The sequence below is a fragment of the Anser anser genome, assembly GCF_964211835.1.
Source record: "Anser anser genome assembly, chromosome: 8".
Taxonomy (NCBI): Eukaryota; Metazoa; Chordata; class Aves; order Anseriformes; family Anatidae; genus Anser; species Anser anser.
In genome coordinates, this window is record NC_139728.1 from 11,365,643 (window position 1) to 11,390,212 (window position 24,570).

General features: G+C 37.8%; 2 protein-coding genes across 8 annotated transcripts in view; one reads left to right on the plus strand and one right to left on the minus strand.

Moving 5' to 3' along the window:
- RALGPS2 (Ral GEF with PH domain and SH3 binding motif 2) overlaps window positions 1–24,570 on the minus strand; it is a 144,484-nt gene that overhangs the window by 36,147 nt on the left and 83,767 nt on the right. The window lies entirely within an intron of this gene.
- Window positions 23–22,610, plus strand: ANGPTL1 (angiopoietin like 1). Its single transcript, XM_083845904.1, has 5 exons — window positions 23–2,919; window positions 9,311–10,166; window positions 15,190–15,383; window positions 18,290–18,560; window positions 19,608–22,610. Exons 2-5 carry the CDS (start codon window positions 9,341–9,343, stop codon window positions 19,793–19,795), a joined length of 1,479 nt encoding a protein of 492 aa, XP_083702030.1. The 5' UTR covers window positions 23–2,919; window positions 9,311–9,340; the 3' UTR covers window positions 19,796–22,610.

Sequence of the window (24,570 nt, forward strand, 5' to 3'; positions counted from 1 at the left end):
AAATTTCTTTAGTGTCTCACACTTACCAGAAAAAAAATCATGAAGAATATTTTACTTTCATTTCCTAGTGTGCAAAGAGATTGACGACAGCATTGCCTCAATATATTAATTTAGCTGTGCCTGAGAAATCATTTCATCAAGATCTCTGAAAGCCTTCAAACCTCAAAGCAAAACAGCAACAGAGCTTGGACTGTCATGGAAGTACATCACCCTACCACCCTTGTCTGGGGTGGAATTTGCACTTCCCTCCATCACTTAATCCTTACTTCTGTTAGCCTTACCTCAGCTGTACTTGCAGATGCCATGTGTAAGCACAGCTAATTTTCCAGGTCACACTGGACAGCAAGTCACAACAGGACACAGAGAGCACCCTTTTCTCCTGCATCACGCCAGGCACGTACTAGCTGACTATCTTCACCAGGGACAGTGTATTTAACAGTTCTACATTTAGAAGTAATTACAACAGCAAGCATAAGTACTCATGAACCTAATCTTCTGCAATACTACCAACTATTTGTTCCCTTGACAAATGGGAGCATAGTAAACAGAACTAAAATACATGATCAAAATTACTAACGATTTTAGGAAGTCTACTGTTTCATTCCTCCAACTCAACAAAAAAATAACAGAAGGAAAAAACATCATATTTGCAACGTCAACCTGAATAGAAACTCAAACTCGACTTGCAGCAACATGGGAAAAGATAACTAGGCAAGAAGTGCGCACACACTGAAATGCAGCATGAATTCTGCAGTTTCTGTTAGCTGTAACTGCTGAAACCCAACAGACATGTTTTTTTAGGTCTCCAAGGCTTCTACTTGTTTTCTTCTTTGCCAGCACTGCAACCTTACTATTCTTTCAAACCCTTGATAATGCGGAGAGGAAAATCCTTCTCCTTACATATCAATGTTATAAAGTGCTTATTTTAATTCTAAATAAAACTTGGTTTCTAGAACTTCACCCAAATTCTAATCGTTCTTGTTTCAATTAAATGAAACATCCTGACCAACTAACCCTACCATTAAAAAGCAACTGCTCTTCTGCATCTTTCACAACACAGAAACCCTACTAATATCTAAAATCTAATATCCAAACAAATAATATTGCCAAAAAACTTGTTCCAGTATTAGGGAATTTCTGAAAGTATATTTTGCTTCACACTCAGCCTTGTATAAGCAGAATCATAACAAGAAGTGTGGCTTTACAGGTGGAAGACTATTAATACAAGCTCACCAGAGCAGCAGTTGTGTTTGTGTAGCACCTCACCAGCACAGTCCTCGGCATGAGCTGGGAGACTCTGGGCATCCCTCCAAAATCAACACACACACACACACGCGTGTGCGCGCACACACAGAAACAAATTAAAATACTTGTGGTTGAAAGGTGGCATATAAAAAAGCGAATAAAAAGGTATTACACATGACCTGATCTACTACTAAAATTCTCTATATTCTATTCTGCTCATATCAGCTTATTAAAAAATAGAAAGAATAATCAGAAAGATCAGATACTCACATTCCTATTGCAATGCTATCTAGACTGCGTAATCTATCCTGAACTTAACTTTGCTTAGCAATGTCCACATATGGGCCTTAAAAATCCCAAACCTGCTTGATCTTCCACAGAAAGCAGTAAATCATGCTTATCAATTAAAGAAATTCACTATGAGAAGCACCTGCAGTGTTACCCATGATTTTACAACCCAATCTTTCTGAGTGACTTGCATGGATTTTTCTTTTAGCTACATCAAGAGCTCTTCCGTAGAGAGCTATTCCCTAAGATTATTTGATGCATTTTTATGAAGTCTAAAACAGTTCTGAAAGCATACAAAGGTAGTTCTTGCAAAAGGAACTGGTGTGTTCTTTTTGAAGGAACCACAGAGATCGCTAAAAGTGAAATGAATGCGCAGAAGTGCTGCCCAGCTCGACACAACTGTGTTCTACGCTCCTCGCAGGGGCATAACCTCTGCAGCTTTTGCTACTTCTAATGCTAATCAGATGTTATCAAATATTCTGATACCTACCCAAAACCATCGCACACAGCTTTAACGTTTTCCACATGCAGCAGAGACTTCATGCGTTTAACAACTCGAACTATTTCCTATTAAGTGAACGTCAAGAATTGAATGCAACGTTCTGTTGAACATTCTCCTGACCTATAAATGGTTCATTTTTCCTGTTGTATCCAGCCAGGCTGCCCCTTTTATTCCCAGCAACACAAATTGAGTTTTATCAGCCTGAAAGAATCTTTCTTCTAAATGAAGCCCAGCACTGTAATAACTTGAAAGGCATCTTTAGGCAGCGTAGTAAAAATGTTTGATTTGTAATTGCCTGCTGAACTCTTGCACAGTCTGTTGCCATATGGTACCCTCCCTTCGGCTGGCAAACAATCTTCCCTTGTTCGGGACTCCTCGGCCTCCCTACCCCCTCCCTTTCTGGAGGGTATGGATAGGAAATCCGAAGGAGGAGTTTCTTCTGCTTTCCGTGTGTTGGCGGTGACATCATAGGTGGGCTGAACGGCTACGTCTGGTGTGTGTTTGTTTAAAAAAACTGTCCAAATGTGATGTATATGGAATCTGGGTCAGCTGTAGCTGGTTAGTGCACTTCTGCATGTGAGAGTAAAACACTGCAGTTTCAAAGAGGCATTGCTTTCTTTTTTTTTCTGGAATAAAACATACTGGAACTTTTTTTCCCCCGTTATTATTTTTAAATGATTTAAATAGCTCAGTCATCGCATGGAGAAACCCAATTCCTCAGTACAGCTTGGATCTAACAGAGAAAGACAAAAGCAGTTTTCAACTCCAACTGCAGATTAACAATCCACAACATCGGGTAACGCAGAGAGACAACGCAACTTGGCCTCTGGATTCTCCATCTACCACAGAAGCAAAACAGCTGCAAGATTTTTTTCCCCCCCTTGGTAAGTTTTAATGTTATTCTTTCTCGCAAGTCTAATTTTGAGCTATTTGTGAATTGTACATGCATCTACCATCCACATACAATTGTGAACAAACAGATCTCTCAGCCTGAGAACGGTTTGACAGCTAAAATATAAAACTCACTTTTGTGGCATTTGGTAGACTTTGGAAACTTGGAAAGAATTAAAAAGCACTCTGCCTAACTCATTCCAGTTGGAAGTTTCAGTTGCTTAGCTGTAAATCTTCTGTAAATTTTATGTTCTATAAAGTTACAGAAAATCAGTGCTACTAGATTCTTTGTTAAGCATGTAATTTAGATATTGTGAACATATTAACATGAAATTCAGATCCCCTGAGAAAGCAAAAGCCAAAGTTTCTATCGACTTCGGGGAAGCTCTGTTTTGCCCAGCATTAATGCACAGACCTAGCATTACTAGAAAATGGACACCTCAATAAAAGTACTGTAAAATAACAAGTAAACCAGTGCACATCTCTAAGTAGCAATAACGTGTACCTTTTCAACTAAAGTTTTACTTCTACTACTCAGAAGTAACAAAATTAGTCTGAGTTGTACAATCAACCAAGAAACTTGAGTCATACAGTGCTTCAGAAAATAATTAAGCCTGCAGCACAAACAATTATGGAACTGAAAATCCAAAGAAATTGCTGTAATGGACACTAACCCCTTCCTTTAAAGGTTTGTGGAATGAGAGAGAAGTTAACTGTAACTTAATTTAGCAGTAATTAGTTTCCAAATAGTTTCAGAAAAATGAAATGCAACATGCAAGGCAACAGTGGAAAATAAGTGGAAAATAGGGGGTTTTGTTACAGTTCTATGGGGGTGGTGGGAGAGGGGGAAAGACAGTTTCAAAGTCAATGATTAAAAAAAGAACGCTTTTACAAACCCAAGATGAAGGTACGGAAAAAAAAAACAGAAAACTTGTTAAACCAATTTTTACACTTTTTGCCTTTCTTCATATCGACTTTGCAATGAGAGTACAGTAAATAATCCAGGACAAAGGGAAAGCATTTAAGTTACGTGTTCATATTAAACTCTCAGCAATGTCTGGCACAATAGGAGAGAACGAGGGGGGTGACTCTAAAAGAAGAGACAAAGTGTTATGGAAAAAGTTAAAATTTAGGAGCTATGGAATGAAAAAGTCTGAAGCAGTCTTGACAAACAGAAAGATGGATCCTTTCCAAGTTCTTGAGCCCTTTTTCTTACTACCCTTTTGTGCTTCTTACACATTAAAAGGGAACAACCTAAGTAACGACAACAAAAACATTTGAAATCTACATTATGTGCTTTGGACGCCAGTCTCCATTCATTCATTATTCCCCAAGCTTTTGATTTACATTGCTTCGAACAATTCCTAAATCTTTTCCAAATGAAAACAGCTGAGTCAATAACTTTAAAGCAATAAAATGGCAACATGCAAGATTTTAACTCCTTCTCCTTTGCTGTCTTCCAACTTTAGAGTTGAAATTTTGAAATGCTTCGTTTTGAACAAATAATGGACTGCTAATATTATGGTGTTGCCACTAGAATGCTCCCATATATGATGGAAAAATACGCCATGTAAACTTTGGCCAGTAACTACATGGCTATTATCAGGTTTTAATAGTTTTTTTTATTTTTTTTATTGTTTTATTGGGCTCAACTGGTTGTTCATAACATGCTCTATTAGTCTGGTCCTTGCAATTTATACAGCGATGAATGAAGCACAAGTTCCTACAGCAAACATTGCTAGATGATTGATGCCTTCCATGTCTGTTCCACAGAGAACCCTGGAGGCCCCATATAACACATCTGCAAACACAAAATGCACCAGTCTATTGTACCCGCTTTTTTAAATGCTCTAAACAAACATTACTGGTGCAAACAAATGTAAAGGAATCCTCACATAAAAAAAACTTCACCAAAAAGCTGGAAATGTTATGATATTGTACTGTGTTTTCAGAGTATCTTGTAGGACAAGATACTGCAGAGCATTTCTAAGAATCTATCGTTTGTAGAATGACACATTGGCAGCAACTGCTTCAAAACCACCTGAATATTTTTAGATGGCCTTTTCTAAAAGGGATCAGATTCCGGTTCATCTAACAGTAGAATTCTGCAAATCAATATGTTATATATCTGACAAACAAAACCCACGAATGTATTGTTCCTGGGTTCCAGTCAACACAGTCGAAAGCAATCCCGTTATTCCACCAAAGGCAGAGTGACTTACCGGAGAAGCATTTGTTTATGCAGGGGAAATTAATTTACAAAAATACAGATACATCAGAAATCCACGTGAACGCTTCTTCTGTAGTGTTCTCCCCACAGCAATGCAACTTGCAATGCTATGAACCCACTTCTAAACTAAAACCACACGAAGGCTGTGCTTATTTGCGTGGATATAAATAGCTCTAATTATTTTAGCTGCTTAGATAATGCTTAACATAAAACAAAGTACGCGTAACATCAATAGTAGAGCTCCCCGATAAACTGCTGTCATGTTCACAGGACCTTCCTTTTCACCATTATCACTTACTTTCTCAAAAACAAATCAAAAACAACTGGCTGTTTTTCTTCCTGTTGTATGTGATGATAAATAGAGGCTTATGAAAAAGGACACGTGTGGTATTTATCATCTGACCATATCCTTTTGACAAATCTTCTGGATAAAGATACGTACAGCACCATGCTGTCCATACAAAGGGAAGTCTACGTTCACATTTACCTGCAATACTTCCCTTACATTCAGTCATAACAACCTACATTGCCCAAGGAGAAGTGGTCTTCATCAGCTCTGAAAGAACAGATTTTCTAATTTGTGCTGTGGGTCTCCAAATTTTATTTCCTGTTGGACATGAAATTCAAAGCAGTTCAACAGAGAACAAATTGTTTGCTGTGGAGATAGTTTTTTAAAAAAAGTCAAATATATATTAGCTTTCACACTTCCCCATTCCTGCAACTCTAATATTTATAAGCAATACAATATTTTTAGCTAACACAGCCCACGTTCTTGTAATTTCTCAGTAAAAATTAAAAATAGTAGCTACTACGTTACTTTGCTCTATTAAATTGGAATCTTGTTCCTTTTAGCACTTTTTCAAGTAATAAAAACTAATTTTGGAAATAAGACTTTCATTTATAGGGATCAATCTAGAAAAGAAACAGCATTAAACTTGAAATGGTATTGAAACCCTATCCACAACTTTGAACATTTCCAACAACATGATTATGAAGCCTGCATTGCTCTGAGTAGTTCTACATGTTCTTCTGCAGATGCAATAGAAAAACATCAGCACACCAGAACACAGGCAATGCCACTTCAGAAATCTGACACAAGACTGCTCAGCACAGAAACATGACAAAGTGACAGTATATTCTAACTTCAAAAACATGACAGCTCATACAGATTTATATAATACGTTTTAAAGTGATAGCATCTGTAATCACCATCTCTCTTGCTTATTTTTCAAGGTTTGTATTCAGGTATTTCAACAATACCCCTCACCACAAGCAACTCTAGACTTGCAGGAAGCCTTTAAGACTCTGAGCCTCAACTACTTTATCTCCTAGCAGTTAGGACATAACCTAAGAATCTAAACTGGGAACCTGTGACATAACGCAGCTAATTAAAGAAAACCCTCCAACTACTTCCCAACTCTAATATTTGTCATTTTAAAGTCTTACATATTAGGCCATCATTTGGGGATATTCTGGATAAGCAGTTTATATTTTTTTAAGCTGCCTGCCCAGAACATCAGGAAATTTCTGAAACAGTATTTTCATTTCCTTCTAAGAAGATTAAAACTCCAGGTAAATATCTTACACAGAACCAATTCTTGTATAACAAGTTCAGCATTACGCTGCTCAAACACCCCAAGCAACACCTTAAAACATTTCATTTTTTTTTTTTTCAACACCAAGATTTCCATGGAAGCATGCATGTTACCTATCAAGTAAGTTGTCAGAAGCTGCTCATCACTGCTTATCTGAATGAGTCAGTTTAATTCAAGATGCTTGAATTACTTACAAGTTTTAAGGCATAACATTGTGCAGCTGTTGCATTTGGTTATGCTACATTCGGTGATTTCATTGATTTTATGGCCTGACAGCACAGATATTGACAAAAGTTCTAATTTTATCCAATACTTACTCAAAATGAACATAATGCTTAAAAGATATGTGGAAAGCAAACTGCTACAGCATACCTGGTCAGCCGGGGGGCTGCACTGCAAAACGTTTGTTTATTTTTTAAATATTCACTTCAGTTTTAATGTGTTTCAGGGGAAAAATATATTGCTTCCTCCCCTCCACCCCCCAGCCACTGATTATTTTAGTAACCGTATAGGGTCTTAAAAAAAAAAACCTGCCAGGGTCTGAACTGTTATTCACCTTTTAGGGCTATGAAGTAGCCACTATATATTGTGAAAAGAAGAAATAGTAGAATACTGGTACTACAGTTTCATTCTTAATGTGCCATGAAGTCACCTTTCCTGCTACTGAACTTAAAATATTGAAAAATAACTTAAGGGACTTTGCAGAAGTGTCAAACTTTGGACAATTAGTTCAGCTCATCGTTCTCAAGTTAACCACCACACACAGACTTATTGCCCGCGTTTTTACCACGATTCATGAGAAAATTTAACCTAATGAACTTCCAACTCTGAGCACTGCCTAAGCGATTAATATTTTGAAGTCTGAAATTACTAAAGAAAAATACACAGCTAGCCCCAGAGAAAAGCAATACTTTTTCTTTTAATAGAAAGTATACCTTCAGCGGAAAACAAGTAACGAACCTTTTAACCAAATTCTATTTCTGAAAAGAAAGTAACAGTCCATATACCCAAACGCTTATTGCTACATATTAAGAGTGAAATATATAGAGACAAATATTTAAATATAAATATTCTCAAGCTTTTATGTATTCCTTCCATTTATTGTAAAGCAAGAAATTATTTTCAAAGTGTTAAATGCAAATATTTTCTTCTCCTCTACAGCAGAGCTTGGAATACAACTGACAACAAAATAAAATTTATTTTCAGGCAACAATAAACCATTTGCTAAAGAAACCTAGAAATAATTCCTGATTGCACATAGAATCTTTTGAAATTTGCATCCACTGCTCTTAACGGAGGCTTGATAGATTTACTCTGAACAGATGTCACTTGCAGCAATAATATTAAAGCCAGCACCAGAACGCAGAGAAGTGACCTGGCATCAAAGCCATCTTACCATTTGTAAAGCTGAAGGCCAAGGAAGCAGTACTCATCTGCTTTTCCATCAGGGTAACTGCTTCAGGATTGCAAATGCACTTAAACTTGAATTTGGCAGGAACAACATGAAAATTGCTAGCTTTCTCTGGGTTTATTTTATTCTTCTATGCAACCACACAAAGGCCACTGTACCAGGCCTTGTACAACTGCTAACATTAGACTGCAAAGGATAGCCAGATCAGCAGCTGCGATCAGAGGGAAGAGCGATCTACTTGACAAGCCAAATTAAACATGTAATGGGAGCTGTTTCCCCCCCGCCAGTTTTTGTGCTACCTTTGTTAATCATCTCAAATATTTGAAATCAAAGTGAAAAATGACTCTCAAACTATTTCTGTGTTTTTATCATTGCATTTCAGTTCCTTACACTGAGTTAAAAGAAATACATTATTTTCTTAGCACGTGAATGAAGCACTTCAGTGTGGTATTTAGACTGATAAAACACCCAACACTTCAGTGCTATTAGGATAAATACATTCTCCAATATATGAAAGCAGTGTGACAACAATTAAAAAATAGCTAAGTAGGGATACACAAGTGCAGTTCAAACCACGCTACTGGCTTTCCTTACAATTTTGAAGTTACTCGAATATGTAATTTTCATCGACATTAAAGACAACTATGTTTAGCTCATACTCTACCTAACATTAATGCTCAAAAGTAGTGTTATAGCAGGGTGCACGTGTGTATTTTACATATATTTTTCAAGTCTACCACGTTTGTGTGTACATAAACTTGAAAAACATGTGCATATACATATGTATAAAATACTTGAAAGTATATGCCTATAGGTATATACATGAACCTAACAAAAGCACAGAAAAACTTGTATAATCCAAAATCCAAAATTTATGTATATAAAAGTTTTTGAAAAATAATCACTGCCTCCCTACTTCCCTCTTCTGACAATATTCTGCAAGCACCATGTATGGCCTATAAGCTTGTGCTTTATTTGCAGGGAGTAGAAACTAACCTAATGTAATCTAACTTGAAGATTTCAAATGCTTGTCTACGTGCACATAAGCATGGCAAAACTCAGTTTAGGCAACTGAAGCATTACACCTGCTTCAATTACAGCTGCCTTCATTACATCTCTAATTATTTTACCTTCCATATGTTCAACAGTCTTCTGAAGGTCATCATACCTGCTTCAGAATGAAGATATTTAAATGGACTTTGGGTGTGTTGTTGTTCCTACTGCTTTCTATCGGGCGCTGTACTGAACAATCAACGCTCAATAAGACATCCCAACGGAGGCATCCTCGTTCAGCAGACAGTGGAGAGGAAGGAAAGAAATGTGGTTACACCTTCTTGGTCCCTGAACAGAAGATCACAGGGCCAATTTGTGTGAATACTAACGAACCAGGTACTGGTAACAGAAAAGATGAAGTCACAAGAATGGACATAGAGAACTTGAAGGATGTGCTGTCCAAGCAAAAGCGGGAGATTGACATCTTGCAGTTGGTGGTGGATGTGGATGGAAACATCGTGAATGAAGTAAAGTTACTGAGGAAGGAAAGCCGTAATATGAACTCTCGGGTCACTCAACTCTATATGCAACTCTTGCATGAGATAATTCGAAAGCGTGATAACTCTCTTGAACTTTCCCAACTGGAAAACAAAGTCCTTAATGTTACAACAGAAATGTTGAAGATGGCAACAAAATACAAGGAGCTTGAAGTAAAATACGCAGCACTGACTGATCTTGTAAATAATCAGTCTGTGATTATCTCCCTCCTGGAAGAGCAGTGCTTGAGAATCTTCTCGCGGCAGGACACCCACGGGTCTCCACCGCTTGTCCAGGTGGTGCCCCAGCACATCCCCAACAGTCACCCATACACCCCCGTTCTTCTGGGAGGTAACGAGATACAACGAGACCCGGGTTACCCTAGAGACAGAGATGTAAGACCACCGCCTGATCCAGCTACTTCACCTACAAAGAGTCCTTTCAGAGTACCACCGCTGGCTTTAATTAACGAAGGTGAGTTACCTATTGTTTATCTAACCTGAGATTTCTCTGCTTCAGAAGGAAACTGTCCTGACTATAGAACTGGAATGAAAAATTAAAGGTACCTGGTACAGCTAGTCCTTCCTCCCGATTGTGATTTTAAGCTATAGCTGCAGAAGACGAATTTGTTGAAATAGCTGATATTCAGAAATTCAATCTGAAGAATTAAGCCTTTGAGTCACAAAGTCTTGGGGCTTGCATCTCCAGCTGTGTTGAAATGAAAAATTCATTCAGACGGAATGAAAATTCATTTTTAGCATATGCTTTCTAGTATTTACCACTCTCTTTGAAGATTCCTACTAGTTACATGTAACAGTAACTAGAAACAGTGAATGTCAGAAAAGATAATTAATCTTAAGTAGACAAAATTTTAAGCAGTTGTCCTGTATAGTTACACATATACATTTGCCAGAAGTTACTCCCTCTTAGAAGAATTTTACTCCTTAAATTCTGAACTGCTTTAAAGTGAGCATGTAAATCCACCAGCACAGTGGTGCAATGACTCTGGCTGAAATACTCCAGAGATAAGTCTGAAAGGATAATTGAATGAAGGCTAGGTCTAATTAGATGCATTCAACTTTGAAAATTTAAAATGAGTAACTACATTCCCAGCAATCTGATGTCAAGTTAAATTAATACCATAAATATTATGAAAATACATTAAGGGGCTGCATCACATCTTCATACATTACATTCTTTAGGCCATTACACAAATTCATTTATCACTAGAAACAAAACTAGTGACAGGAAAATTAACTACTGCTGAGATGTCCTGAATTTTGCCACAACTCTTACTTTATTAAAACTTCGTAAGAAGTACAAGAAAAAAAAGATTCACAAAAACAACCTATGTTGTTCTCAAACATCCATACCAGCTCTTGTTCTTGACTTCTGTTAACTTGCACAGCAAAAGGGTTGTTTCCCCTCTCTCCTCCCCCCTTTTAAATTGCCTTTAGTCACAGTTGGAAATTCAGCTTGGTTCCTAAGATGAAGGCAAACATTTATTTGCGACTGTTCCACAACATTACAAACAACTAGCTGCTGCTGAGTTGTAGAGAACAACTATTTTTATTCAGGGTCTGCAAAACGTTCAAGCACAATCCCAACTAAAATGCCAGATGTCACGAGAATTTAAGTCACACATCATGACACAAAGGAAACAGCTAATATAAAAGCATTAATGTCCGGTCAGACAGCAAAAGCATAATTCTAAAAAAAGTGATTTCCTGCTTCCCAGAAAGCCCATGTTTCAAAGTTTTCTTTGTTTTTTAATGCATGTGTTTCTCTCTCATTATACGCCTGATGTACATATAAAAATGAAGCGATAGCACTAAATATTTTCTCTAAACCATCTGCCAGTGTTTTCACTAACCCCTTTACCCCTACCGAATTTGAACCCATTTTTGCAAGAGAACACAAAAGGAATCTTAGGAAGCTTATTACAAGCTATTCAATTTTTTTTTTTTTTACTTAATATTTGTCTTGAGTTTGAAGTTTAAGTGCTTCTTGCAGTATCTTGGGGAAAATGAGGGTTGAGAGTCGCTCCAGCTGGTAGACCATCAATCACCGAAACCAAATTGCAACACAATGCCTAGTTATTATCACTCTTGTTTGAAATGAAGGTAAGCATATTTAATGATGTGCAGAAGCAAAATTCCCTATGCTACAGAAAAATGAAATTTACAGTTAAAAGATCATGACTGTTTATAATGTATTAAGACGTCCAAAAAGACCAATAAAAACTAAACAGTCCCATCTAGAAACAGGACTGTCAAAGACATGGTTATGACAGAATAAGCAACCAGACCAAAAAATCAGGAGCTTTTTCCAACTGTATTTGAAGAAGTCGTAGTAAACAAATACTTGCACACACAAGACTTTTACAGAAAGGTCAGTGCGCGTTTTAAATTGTTGGTAGGGATCAAAATGAAAAATATCCGGCGGAACAGAAGAATGATCTAATTTTCTGAACAGTTTAATTTACATTAAGATTGCTCTAGAAATTGAGGAAAAACGTTCCTGTGAATTATAGTTGCCACAGTTATCTAAATCCTTGCAGTAAGAGCCATCTCCCCCAGGTTTTACTGCCACAGTGTAAAAAAAATAAACAGCTACAAAAATTCTACACACACAACCCACTCTACTGCTAATGTATCTCAGATAACAATGCAACTTGTTTTTAAGCAGAGGTCCAGTGGTGGTTTTTTTTGGAGGGTGGGGGAGGATTTATTCTATACTACTGACTAAAATCCTCCCTGTGAAGCTTACACAAGCATTGTTTCTGTTACCTGTTCAAGATAACACTTGCCATCCTTAAAATAGGATTCAGCCACTATTTTACCAAGATTCCAACTAAAAGGATTTCATTGCTTTCCCTCTCTACCATTTAATTTAAAACTGAATATGATGCGTACTAAATCATAAGTCTAAAACTTGATTTTAGAAGTAAATTATGTAACAGGTCATCTTCTCAGATTATTTATAAACTTACAACTAGTTAAAAACTATAACCAAAAAGCAGCTTAGTGTACACAGACTGTTACAGAAGATATGCATGAAGTATCTATTCCTTACACAGGTAATACATTTTCAAACTGAATTTATAAAGGCAATAACACTTTAAACAGTTATGGCTTTTTACATCAGCCAGAGTGCCTCTACCCACACCAACACCGTGGCAAATCTTTCACTCTTTCACAAATCTTAGCATTTCCACTGAACAAGAAATGGATCTGTTCTAATACCAGGAATTTAAAATAATTAGATGTAATAAAATTTACTTTTCAAAAATGTTTTAAGACTATACACCAAAAGTTACGGGATTTGTTGGATTTCCTAATACTAAAAGCAGAAGTTTGTCATCTCTACTGCAACATTAACTTCCGATAAGCCCACAGACAAATCTAAGTATCAAAAAACATATAAATTAAATCCTGCGACCTTAATGCCAGCTAAATTTCAAGAACTTGGACTAGTACAATTTTGTCTGCCTTAAAAGCTACTTAATATCACTCCAAACACCTGCTCAGTTCTCTCATGCAGAAGTATGCCCTCAATACCTCCTCTAGAGGAAATCACAGGAAATAATACTTAGCAGATCTAATTGAGCTATTTTCAATGTTTAATTAAAATTATTAAAAACCTACTTCTCTGTTCACACTTCTTCTAATGCAATAATTGCTGGGCAATAATACTTCTAGAATGACCTCCATGTTCAGTTGTACAGATCCCAAATTTACTTTAGGTAATCAAGGACAGGAAATGAGGTTAACTTAGCCCAGGAAGCCCACTGTACAAACGTTGCAATGTACACAATCTACACGGACATTTTAATCGTGAGCAAGAAAAAAAAGCATGAGTATATCAAAGCTACATTATTTCTTTCCCAAGCGATTATTGCAAGCACTGTAAGAATGACAAAAACATCAAATGTTGACAGCACAGTATGCAGCAGTACTTCCAACTATGGCACAATGTCTGTAGCATGCTTGCTAGCATGGCTGCAACCAGAAGCTGCAAGAAGTCACCTTCATTACAAAAACGTTTTGCATGCTAATTAATATGAAATGTTCTATGGATTTCCTGCTAATTACAAACTTATGCACCTAGCAACTACTACCTTAAAATTACTTTTTTAAAAAGTGATTTTCAATTTGCTTTTGTCATGGAAAATTAATCTGCAGTGAAGGTCACTTCCACTCAACCTCTACTTTTAATTAAAAAATAACCTCAACAACAATCTTTTATGCTTCTTTGCACATTAGTTTCTTCTGTGAATGATGAGGGTTTTCTACGAACTTCCAAGCAGATTTGAGAAACTGAGCCTTAAAAAAAAAAAAAAGGAAAGCAGTAGGTAATTTCTTTTTCAGATTAACTGAATTTGAATTTTCAAATACATTTAAGGCATCTGACACTTACTAGCCATCAGAACATATCCTGCTTTTCATTACTAAATAGCTCGTCTCTGATCAACTCAACTGACATAGTGATACACAACAGACAGTTTTCTAAAAAAAAAAAAAAGCACATGAAAATACTACCTAAAACTGAAAAACTGAAAGGCAAACTACACAAAGCAATGATTTTAAAGATTTTAGAAGTATTTAAGCTGCTGGTTTCTTACTAGATGCTCTTCTGTAAGCAGTATTTGTAAAACCAGTATTCATATAGTCCAAAATAGAGCTTTCAAGCAGCACTGTCAACTGCATGTTTCTTTAGAATCATAACCCTGAAAACACGTATGTGGGCCCTGTTAGCTGCTCAAAAGCCCTTTGCCACCGCTTGCATATTTTCTTCTTCAGTATCCATTTGCATATTTCCCACATGGACAGAATTTGAAACTTGCACAGACTCCTACCTACCGTTAGCAGGCTGCTCCTGGAACCAGGTAAGTATATAAAGGTTAAAGGGTGATGCAGTATAAGAACACTCTATCCCTAAATTCCACATCTGCAGACTCTGGGAGTAAGTATTTCTTACAGAAACTATATCTACCACTGTGTGTTCAAGTGTGGGGGGCTTCGTTTTGGTTTGGGTGTTTTGTGTCTAGTTTTCTTGATTTTCAGCTTTGACCAGTTTCAAATGGGTGCCCAAAGGCAATGAAATAAACTGTCATTTAACTTCTGTCTAAATGGTAAAGGAGAAAACAGTTAATAAAAATGATAATTTCTGCACTTCTTCAACATCACAAATAAGAGAACAAATCTTTGACACAAACAGATAAAAATCAGGTGCTGATAACTGAAGTGTATTATCTGTTTAGCAGTGATATTATTAAAGATATATATACGCATAGGATATTTATATATATATATATGTATGTATCACACACACACACACAGAGTAACTTTTTACACTGTTTTTCACAGTAGTTTTACCTTAATTGAATTATTGACTTTCCATTATTTCTAAGTCTTTCACTAAAATATCAAATATCCTTGAACAACATGCACACCATAGCCAAGCGCGTATGCTTACTGTACTTCTTTTCAAAAAGGTCCATTCAAAGACTGCCAACAAGCCAAGGAAGCTGGGTATTCCAACAGCGGGATTTATATGATCAAGCCTGAAAACAGTAATGAACCGATGCAGCTATGGTGTGAGAACAGCTTGGACCCTGGAGGATGGGCAGTTATTCAGAAGAGGACAGATGGCTCTGTCAACTTTTTCAGGAACTGGGACAGTTACAAGGTAAACTCAAATTCTGAAAATCAGCAGCTTCATTTTGGTGTGACAGTGACTACACTATCTACCACTATCAAGAAGGTGCTAATATTTCCAACACAATTCTTCATTCCAAATGTTTCTACTGAATGATATACTGAAGTGTTGGAAATAGCTAGTTGCTTAAGTTAGAAAGGAAATTAATCATCCAGAAGGGTCATTCCTCAAAGAGGGATGTATTTCAGTAGGAACATTCCCTTACACTGAAAGCATTACTTAACTTTGTATTGACTGACTTACAGTCTGAAAGAGCCTGCATTTGTAACGCACAACAACAATGGTTGAGAGACATGCTACCCTAGACAGTGACTGGGAAGTTATTTATTACAAGGACCTAACTAAACACATGCTTTCTATTAACACACAGAGAACTACAATAAATACTGAAAAAGCTTAACCGTCTCCCCTATGAGTAAGCAATCTCAGCCAGTGGAATTATTCATTTAGGCACACTAATAGATTTGTGGGATCATGGCCTCAACTTGAAACTATTCCTAGCAATGAATTTAAACTAAAAGAGTTTTAAACTAAAAGAGGGTATATTTAGACCAGATATAAGGAGGAAATTCTTTACTGTGAGGGTGATGAGGCACTGGCACAGGCTGCCCAGAGGAGCTGTGGCTGCCCCATCCCTGGCAGTGCCCAAGGCCAGGCTGGATGGGGCTGGGGGCAGCCTGGGCTGGTGGGAGGTGTCCCTGCCCACGGCAGGGGGCTGGAAATGGGTGAGTTTGAAGGTCCCTTCCAACCCTAACCATGCTGTGATTAAAGGAATCGACCTACACCTTTAAGATTACATTAGATAACTCCTGAACGTGTAAGGGTTGGTATGAGGGAAACACGTTACCATGATATTATGCACTAACAAGCATAATACCTAGGACAAAAACCAAATGTTGCTTTGGAGTAACTACATGCTAGACAGGAAATATGAACATCTTTTTATAATACTGTCTTAACTTCATTCATACAGTACAGCTTTTCCCTGTGACACTGTGCTCACTTTAAATTCAGCTGCAATTCTAATGTGTTAATATTGAAGAGAGAACTAAGCCACGTTTAACTCAATGAATATTCCGAAGATATCATATATGCAAAGAAAATGACAAGATTACTATGAGGATTTTCATTTTCTGCATTGCATTTGTAGAATTTTATCATTCAAATCTTAATTATTCCTCTGTAACAGTTATTCAATGTCTTTACTTCTTAGAACAGTGGTGAGTGTCGTCCCCACCCCAATATGCCATAGGGTAGTTATGGCATGTCTTATGAAGTAACTGAAAACATTTTGAACATAATACAATGAAAGTTTATTAAGTCTGTAACTGGTGCGTAATAGCAGGCCAACCTTGACTAAACTTGCTCCCAGGTGATTTCTCACTTAAGCACCTGGTCCAACCTTTACTTAAACACCCCCAGGGATGGTGACTCCACCACCTCCCTGGGCAACCCATTCCAATGCCTGACTGCTCTTTCTGAGAAGAAATGTCTCCTCATTTCCAACCTGAACCTCCCCTGGCACAACTTGAGGCCATTCCCTCTAGTCCTATCACTAGTTACCTGTGAGAAGAGGCCGACCCCCAGCTCCCCACACCTTCCTTTCAGGTAGGTGCAGAGAGCAATAAGGTCTCCCCTGAGCCTCCTCTTCTCCAGACTAAACAACCCCAGTTCCCTCAGCTGCCCCTCACAGGACTTGTGTTCCAGGCCCTTCACCAGCTTCGTAGCCCTTCTCTGGACACGTTCCAGGGCCTCAATGTCTTTCTTATACTGAGGGGCCCAAAGCTGAACACAGCACTCAAGGTGCAGCCTCACCAGAGCAGAGTACAGGGGGACGATCACCTCCCTGGCTCTGCTGGCTACACTATTCCTGACACAAGCCAGGACACTTGTGGCCTTGGTCACCTGGGCACACTGCCGTCTTAAGTTCAGGCAAGCATCGACCAACACCCCCAGATCCTTTTCCTCTGCACAGCTTTACAGCCACTCTACCCCAAGCCTGTAGGAGACAGGCACCGCTTTCATTTTAGACAGTGGTATGATCCTACATCAACTTAAGCTGCTTGTAGAACTGCAGCTTGAGGTAGAGGCCTAGAACATTTCTTTACTGGAGAGAGACTTCCCCAGAAAGTGATTCCAAGCAGCATATCCTATATAATCAGTGACCTGAGAAAGAGGATAGGAAGCCATCAGAACCTAGGAAGCCTAACAGGTAGCTGTGATGGGGGAATGTACCTACCTTCACTACAACTCCAAACACTAACACCACTGGTTCGCTCAGGGATAAGAGACAACAGGCACGAAGTATCACTTCACAGATACCAAACTGGTAATCTGTGATTTCAAAGGAAAATTGTCTTTAGATTTCATTTCTAGTAAGCCTAACAGAGAGTACAGATGAAGTACGTGATAACATTGACACTAAAAACCAATGCTAGCTGTGTAGAAAGGCAACAAAAATTTTGTTACCTGAGAAATTGAAATTGTTGATCCATGATCACCTTTTCCAACCTAGAAACATACCCCATTACAATTCATTGTTCATACATTTTTATAAATCCCTTAACTTAGCCAAAAATACGTTTTTTCAGCTCCTGTTCTCTCACCCTTTATCTTGAGAAGAGGAGATCAGAGAGAAACAGACAATCTTGCTACCTTTGCTGATTCTGGTACTACCTCATATTGCTGTAGCAGTCCAATTGAATCAGTGGCTAAAGACAGCAAAATAAAGCATTTAAACGTATGCTTCAAGCAGTCATTCTGAAACTTAAATGGTTACAGTACCCCAGTTCCATTGGTTTATACTACTCCTGCTGAAAAAAGTTTTGATGACCAAGATAAACTAAGCAAATATCACCTTCTGATCTTCTGTACAGAAAGGATTTGGAAACATTGATGGAGAATACTGGCTGGGACTAGAAAACATTTACATGCTTACCAATCAGGATAACTACAGACTACTGATAGAATTAGAGGACTGGAGCAATAAGAAAGTCTATGCAGAATACAGCAGTTTCCGCTTGGAGCCCGAAAATGAGTTCTACAGGCTACGCTTAGGAACATACCAAGGAAACGCAGGCGATTCCATGATATGGCACAACGGAAAGCAGTTTACAACACTGGACAGAGACAGGGATATGTATTCAGGTAAGGACACTGGTATGTACTTGAAATACAAAAACAGTAATCCCATTAGTGGTATCACCTTTAAAGAAGGAATTAATACAGATAAAGTACTCAAATTCTGACAGAGCAATTCTACTAAAAGATGCTTTAAATAGGTGGAGACAACAAATTGCATTGACAGGCTCCCACTCAAGCCACTGCACAGTTCAGAAATTCAAATTCTATCATCTTCACTGCAGACACACTTGAGCAAGCTTTACAGTTAGCTCAATGACAACCCTGTCATTTACCTGTGATTCTTTGCAGTCAGAGTACCTTCCCAGGTGATCTCTCAGTGAGTAGTGAGGGGGCCACTGAACAATAACTCCCATGAACAAAAGCTTCTGAACAGCACAGAAAGATCTGCAACTGGGTACAGGCTTAGTCATGTACCAGTACATGAGAAATGGACAGACGACTTCATTTCATTCTCCTTACTGAAGAACAGTTCTTTTTGGTTCTTTTCTACTCTCTCTACCTTCCCCTTAAAGCCTTAGTGGTAAAAGAAAAGTTGCAGAGTGTAATAATTCATCTGCACTGAGTAATTATTTTTCGCTTTTTCCTCAACTGTCAATAACCATAAAACTAGACAAACATTGCAAGCTCTTAAAGAAACCTCTAAGGGTAAATGCACCAGTTACAAGCAGCTTTGTGGAACTGTGGACCTGAGTGCTCCTTGGGACTGCATCAAGTCACATTACTTCCACTGAAGTATTTCTAAACAGCACATAACCTGAATGCTTTAAATGCTAGCTCATAGAGAAGCACTACTGGTGTTCTGAAGAGAGTTGGTCTCCTTAGTTTTCAGCTGCCTTGTTAAGTACTGTGTTAATAATCCTCCCTCTAAGCAACAGGTGTTAAAACAGAACATGTAATTTAGGTAGAAGCATCAACTGATAGGACCACAACATAACACAAAGTTCCAAAAAGTCCCCGCTAAGAATTAGTAAGAACATGAAAGCGTTTGCTGATCTTTAGCATTTCTCCTCTTTGAACGCTGACGTTTACTGATTTCTCTCTGTTCCACAGGAAACTGCGCTCATTTCCACAAAGGCGGCTGGTGGTACAATGCGTGCGCACATTCGAATCTCAATGGTGTCTGGTACAGAGGTGGCCACTACAGGAGCAAGTATCAGGATGGGATATTTTGGGCTGAGTACCGGGGAGGTTCCTACTCCTTGAAAGCAGTTCAGATGATGATCAGACCTATAGACTGAGGAGGAAAATCCCACAGTGCTCAAGCAATCAAGTATAAACTTCGCAGTGCTTGAGTTCCAGAAAAATAAAATATTACTTTTAAATCATTATTTTGCACAATCTGCCCCTGCAAAATGCAGGCCTATGATTTTCCTGTCTTTTTCCCAAGTTGTGTTCCCCATCCCACCTCCCCTGTTTTTTCCCCCCCACAGAAACCTCTTCTACTGTAAATGACAGTGTTTTTTAAACATACATTCACAAAAGCAAATGTTCACATTTGCAAAGCGTATTTATCTTTTTTTTCAAGTCCAACATACTTTATGCAAACAGTCATTAAGGCTGGTAAAAAAAATCCAGAAAAATGACAAGGTATAAGCTTTTTCAGTTAAAAAGCTTATGCTTTTTCAGGTCAGCTCAACCCTTAAATGTAAATATGTGAAATGACATTGTCTTGCTTTAATGTGAAAATTGATTAGTTATTTAACAATTTATTTAAAAACGTTGGTATTACTTTCAATGAAAATCTGACTTCACATTACTGTTTAAGATTTACTCCAAGAAGCTACCCAAAAATTGAAGACATTCTAGCTTCCCAGCTGAGGGAGATTTTTCAACCAATAATTATTTCAAAATGAAGTGGTTAATTAAACATAAAATATAAAAATTCTTAATGGTGTAGAGAATTCCTTAAGACCTGCATATCCTGCCTTCCGTAGAACACCTACACAAAGTGTTCCTCATGTAAGAAAAAGAAATGAATTGTATGAAGAGGTTGATAACCTCAAGACAACCAAATTGATTTTTTTTTTTTTTTAACTTTCCCCTTTCATATTCAAACATCCTACTTAAAAAAAAATCTCTTGATACTTTGAACTTAAATGGCAAAATGAAAAGTCCTGATAATAAAATCATGGCTTAACACTTGGAGACCCCTTTCCTGCTCCAGTTCGGAGTGATGGGGTCTGAACAGATGTCCACACGCAGTAGTTTACGGGACCACATCTCTGCATATTAACAAGTTTTCCTCCAACACAGCTTTCTGCTGACATAGATGAGGAATTAGCTCAGTGTATTCTCCCTGCCACCCCCAAACTTGGACTGCTCTTACAACATATTTCCCTTCCTCTCTGTAGGTACTACTATGATATTCTCTATATTCATTTTTTTGCCTTCTGGATATCTATTTCCACTGGGATTAATATGTAATTTTCCCAATTTTTAAGAAATGCCATAAAAGATAGTTCCAAAATCTGAAACAAAATGTTTACTTTAGGTACTAGAGTCTATACACTAAGAAGGATGTTTTTAGTCTCAAAGCGATTTAATAACCGTAATTAGCTATACAGTTTATCTAATTTAATCTGACACCACACAAAATTCATATGATGTTCTGAATTGTAACCAATGCATTTGTTTGGCACTTCATATGTTCCTTCAGGATCTTAAAGAACTTTGTCCCTGTTTAACCTAAGAAATGCTAAAAGAAGAATCTAATATTGTCGTTATGCTTAAATTAATACCTAATGTCGTTGCTTTAATTGATTGATACCAACAGCTACGAAAAACATTACTTGCAATTCAAAGGAGAGAAAACATTTTGGTTTCAAAACACATTCTCTAGATAAAGCTTCACTGATCATTATATGGCTGGGTTGTAGTTAGACTTTTGGTCAAAGCTAATGAGTTTCAACAATATTTAAGTGAGGGTTGGGGAAGGGGAAAAAAAGACGATCAGTCCCAACATATTTCATTCCCAAATCACAAGAATTATAACTGACACAAATGTTTAAGATTACAATTCTGATATTGGTCTTCACATAAAGAGTACATTTGTTAAAAATGTTGTACAATGTTCTATAAAATTCTTTTTAATCGCAAATGCTTGAAATTCAGACTATCTGTAGTCTCTTCTTTTTTCTATGATAGCTGGTTAGAAAAGCAGTTCAGGTAAACCTAAAAACTGAAAATGCCCTTTGAAATGAAATGGTCTTTAATGAACACTTTTGTCAGCCCCAGTTGCTTCAACCTACAGATTGGGTCTCCTTGGAAGAGATCTTACTTTACCACAATAATCTATTGCCTGCTACAAAAATAGTATTTGTTTATTCAGAACAGTCAGTGAAAGGTGTATTTTGCAGCCACCCCCCCAAGTGAAATTAGCTGGCAATCAGCCTTTAAATTCTATCTTATATATTAGACATCTGAAATAGTCTCCCTTGATTTAAAGCTACAGAATGAAGTTAACTAAACATTACTATAAACATACCTAGAAAATTCCGACTGCATAAATGCTGTGCTCTTAGAGGAAAGAATTCACGTTAAGTTGCCAGTTTGTGATTATGAGAAGGGAGAGTGTGACACCTCATACTGCATAATACTTTACTACTTTCAGATACCTGCAATTCTATCAGTTCTTAACATTTGGTTCGAATCTTCTAAAGCAGGGTAAGCAACTCAGAAAACTTCAGATTTTATTTCATATTTTTCTGAAAAGTTTTTCAGAAGAGGCTGTAGCATCCCTCAAGTTTCTTGCACTGGACATTCAGAAGCCATCTGTCCCTGCAGGACAGAGCTTTCACCATTCTTGTACTCTCAGTCCAAATATAACCAAACAGACCTTGAAAAAGTTTAACCTGTACTAAAGCCTGAAACAGTTTGCAAAAATATCTCCAAAGTCTATTTGCAAGCATTATCACTGAGCTGAATATTCAGCAGATGGATACTTCAATAACCTACCTGTTTTTTCCATTTCTGGATATAGTTCCTGAAAGACAGCTGTAAGGAAATATTTCACAGGGTAATACTGCTTAGTTCAATAAAAATCTTACTTCTCAAGAGACGGCTCAATTGTTTCATTGTGCAACCTCAGATTTGTCAGAATTCCACCATAAGACTCCTTTTGAGAAAGTGTTTTCATTCTGAGGCAAAACACAACATCCTCCACATAGTTCCCATTTGTTTGGCTACTTTAGTGGGCCAGGTGATGCAACAGTGATGACCTACCCCAGAGCAGGTAATGACTTCGTGCTGCACACTTTTATTGCCATCGCACACCTAACATCGCTCTCCCATTTAAGTGAGCGAGCCCGTACCGATGTGCTGCTCTTTGCCTGCACTTCTATAACTTGGAAATCAAGTCACTTTTCTCATTGCTGCAAGGAACTGAAAAACTTTTATTTCTTTTTCCCCCTAGTTAAGTGTAGAAGAACATCTTTACCTTGTCCACGGCAAGCAAGCTGTGGTAAGTAATAAGAAAACAATCAGTACTTCTGTGGCTCAAAAAGCATTTCCATCACAAAGACCACACAAGAAAACATTTAAGCTTTACACTACAATGCTAAGACAGTCGAGAAAAAAGCTCCACGCAAACATTTGGTGCCGTGGCAAGTCTAGTGAGCTCTGAAGGGTAAAACACTCATCCCAGTATTCCCAGCTGAGATCCCTTAATGTGCTCCCTTTCCCCATGACCTTCCAAACAGAGTCCTTCACAACCTGGGCCAGCATTACTCTGGCGGGGGTTTGCAATGATAAATGCTCCTCTGTGGAAGACTCGATTCTCTGCACTCTTCTAAAAAGCAGTTTAAAGGAGAACAGCAACTTTGGTATCTCTGCGTCACCCCTGAAGGGACCCCTGCCCCAACCCTTCTTTCTCTGGGAAAGGAAACAGACCTTATGGTTAGCCCCTCTCCAGCACATGCCACACTCGCAATTTCAAACAGCAGACTCAGACTTTGATAAGCATTTTAAACAAGGAGCAGCAATAGCCCTGTATATGATTCTGATACCCTAAGCAACAGCAGAAAACCCTTCCTTTCTGGAATTGTAACTTACAGCTGGAAGCTTAAAACCGTAAGCAAGCAAGCTGGGTTACTTCTGTTCCATACAACACTTAGATTAATGGAAATGCCTCGGGAACAGAATTTTATAAGTAATACTTCTGCAAATCTACTCATGTCTTACTGGAGATTAAAGTTCTGATCAAATGAGAAAACTTGGACTCAATAGCCAACCTTCCAAGATAGATCCATGTTTATCATGCCTGTAGTTGCAAAGCAATTTTGTTCTTTTTGCCACATACTTAAATCTTACAAAATTAATTTGAGAGGGAGTGCATCACTAGGCGTTTCGTATTTCTCTAGAGAATTTAAGAAAAAGGTTTGAGGAACACTCTATGTCTTTAGTGAGAATTCATGCTATATGAAACCAGGCCACAAAACGTTCTTTAACTACAGCTGGTCACAGCAAAAAGCATTAACCCCCTCCTGCTTTCTAAGCAGAAAAATATGTATTTGACTTCCATAAATTATCAAGTCAATCCTAAAGCTTATTCTAAACCAAAAGTTGCACAAGAGTTTTCTCACATATAAAGAGGAAAACATCTGTAACAGAACAAAACTTAAACCATTGCTTTCCAACATTTTCATCTTCTTTTAATTATACACTTGCAGGTATTAAGGCAGCATTTTAAAAACGTCGGACACCAAATACACCCAGACTTGAAGATTTCTCTGTATAGCAGTAAGTTGCAGAAGACCATAATGGCAAGGGACAGAGTATCATGAGACTTGGAAAAATCTGAGAGCGGGTTGGCTTGAGACTTTTTAATTGGCAAGGAAACAATTTGAGCCTGGCTTCACATTTCATAAATCACAGCATATAGGTAAAAAGCTTCTGGACAGCTAGACACTCCATTTCAGAAGCATACAGAGTCCGCATGTCTTACACATGTGCACATGGAAGGGGAAGCCACAAAATGGTAAGTTTAATCACATCACACTCTGGTTGGTTTCTTTGC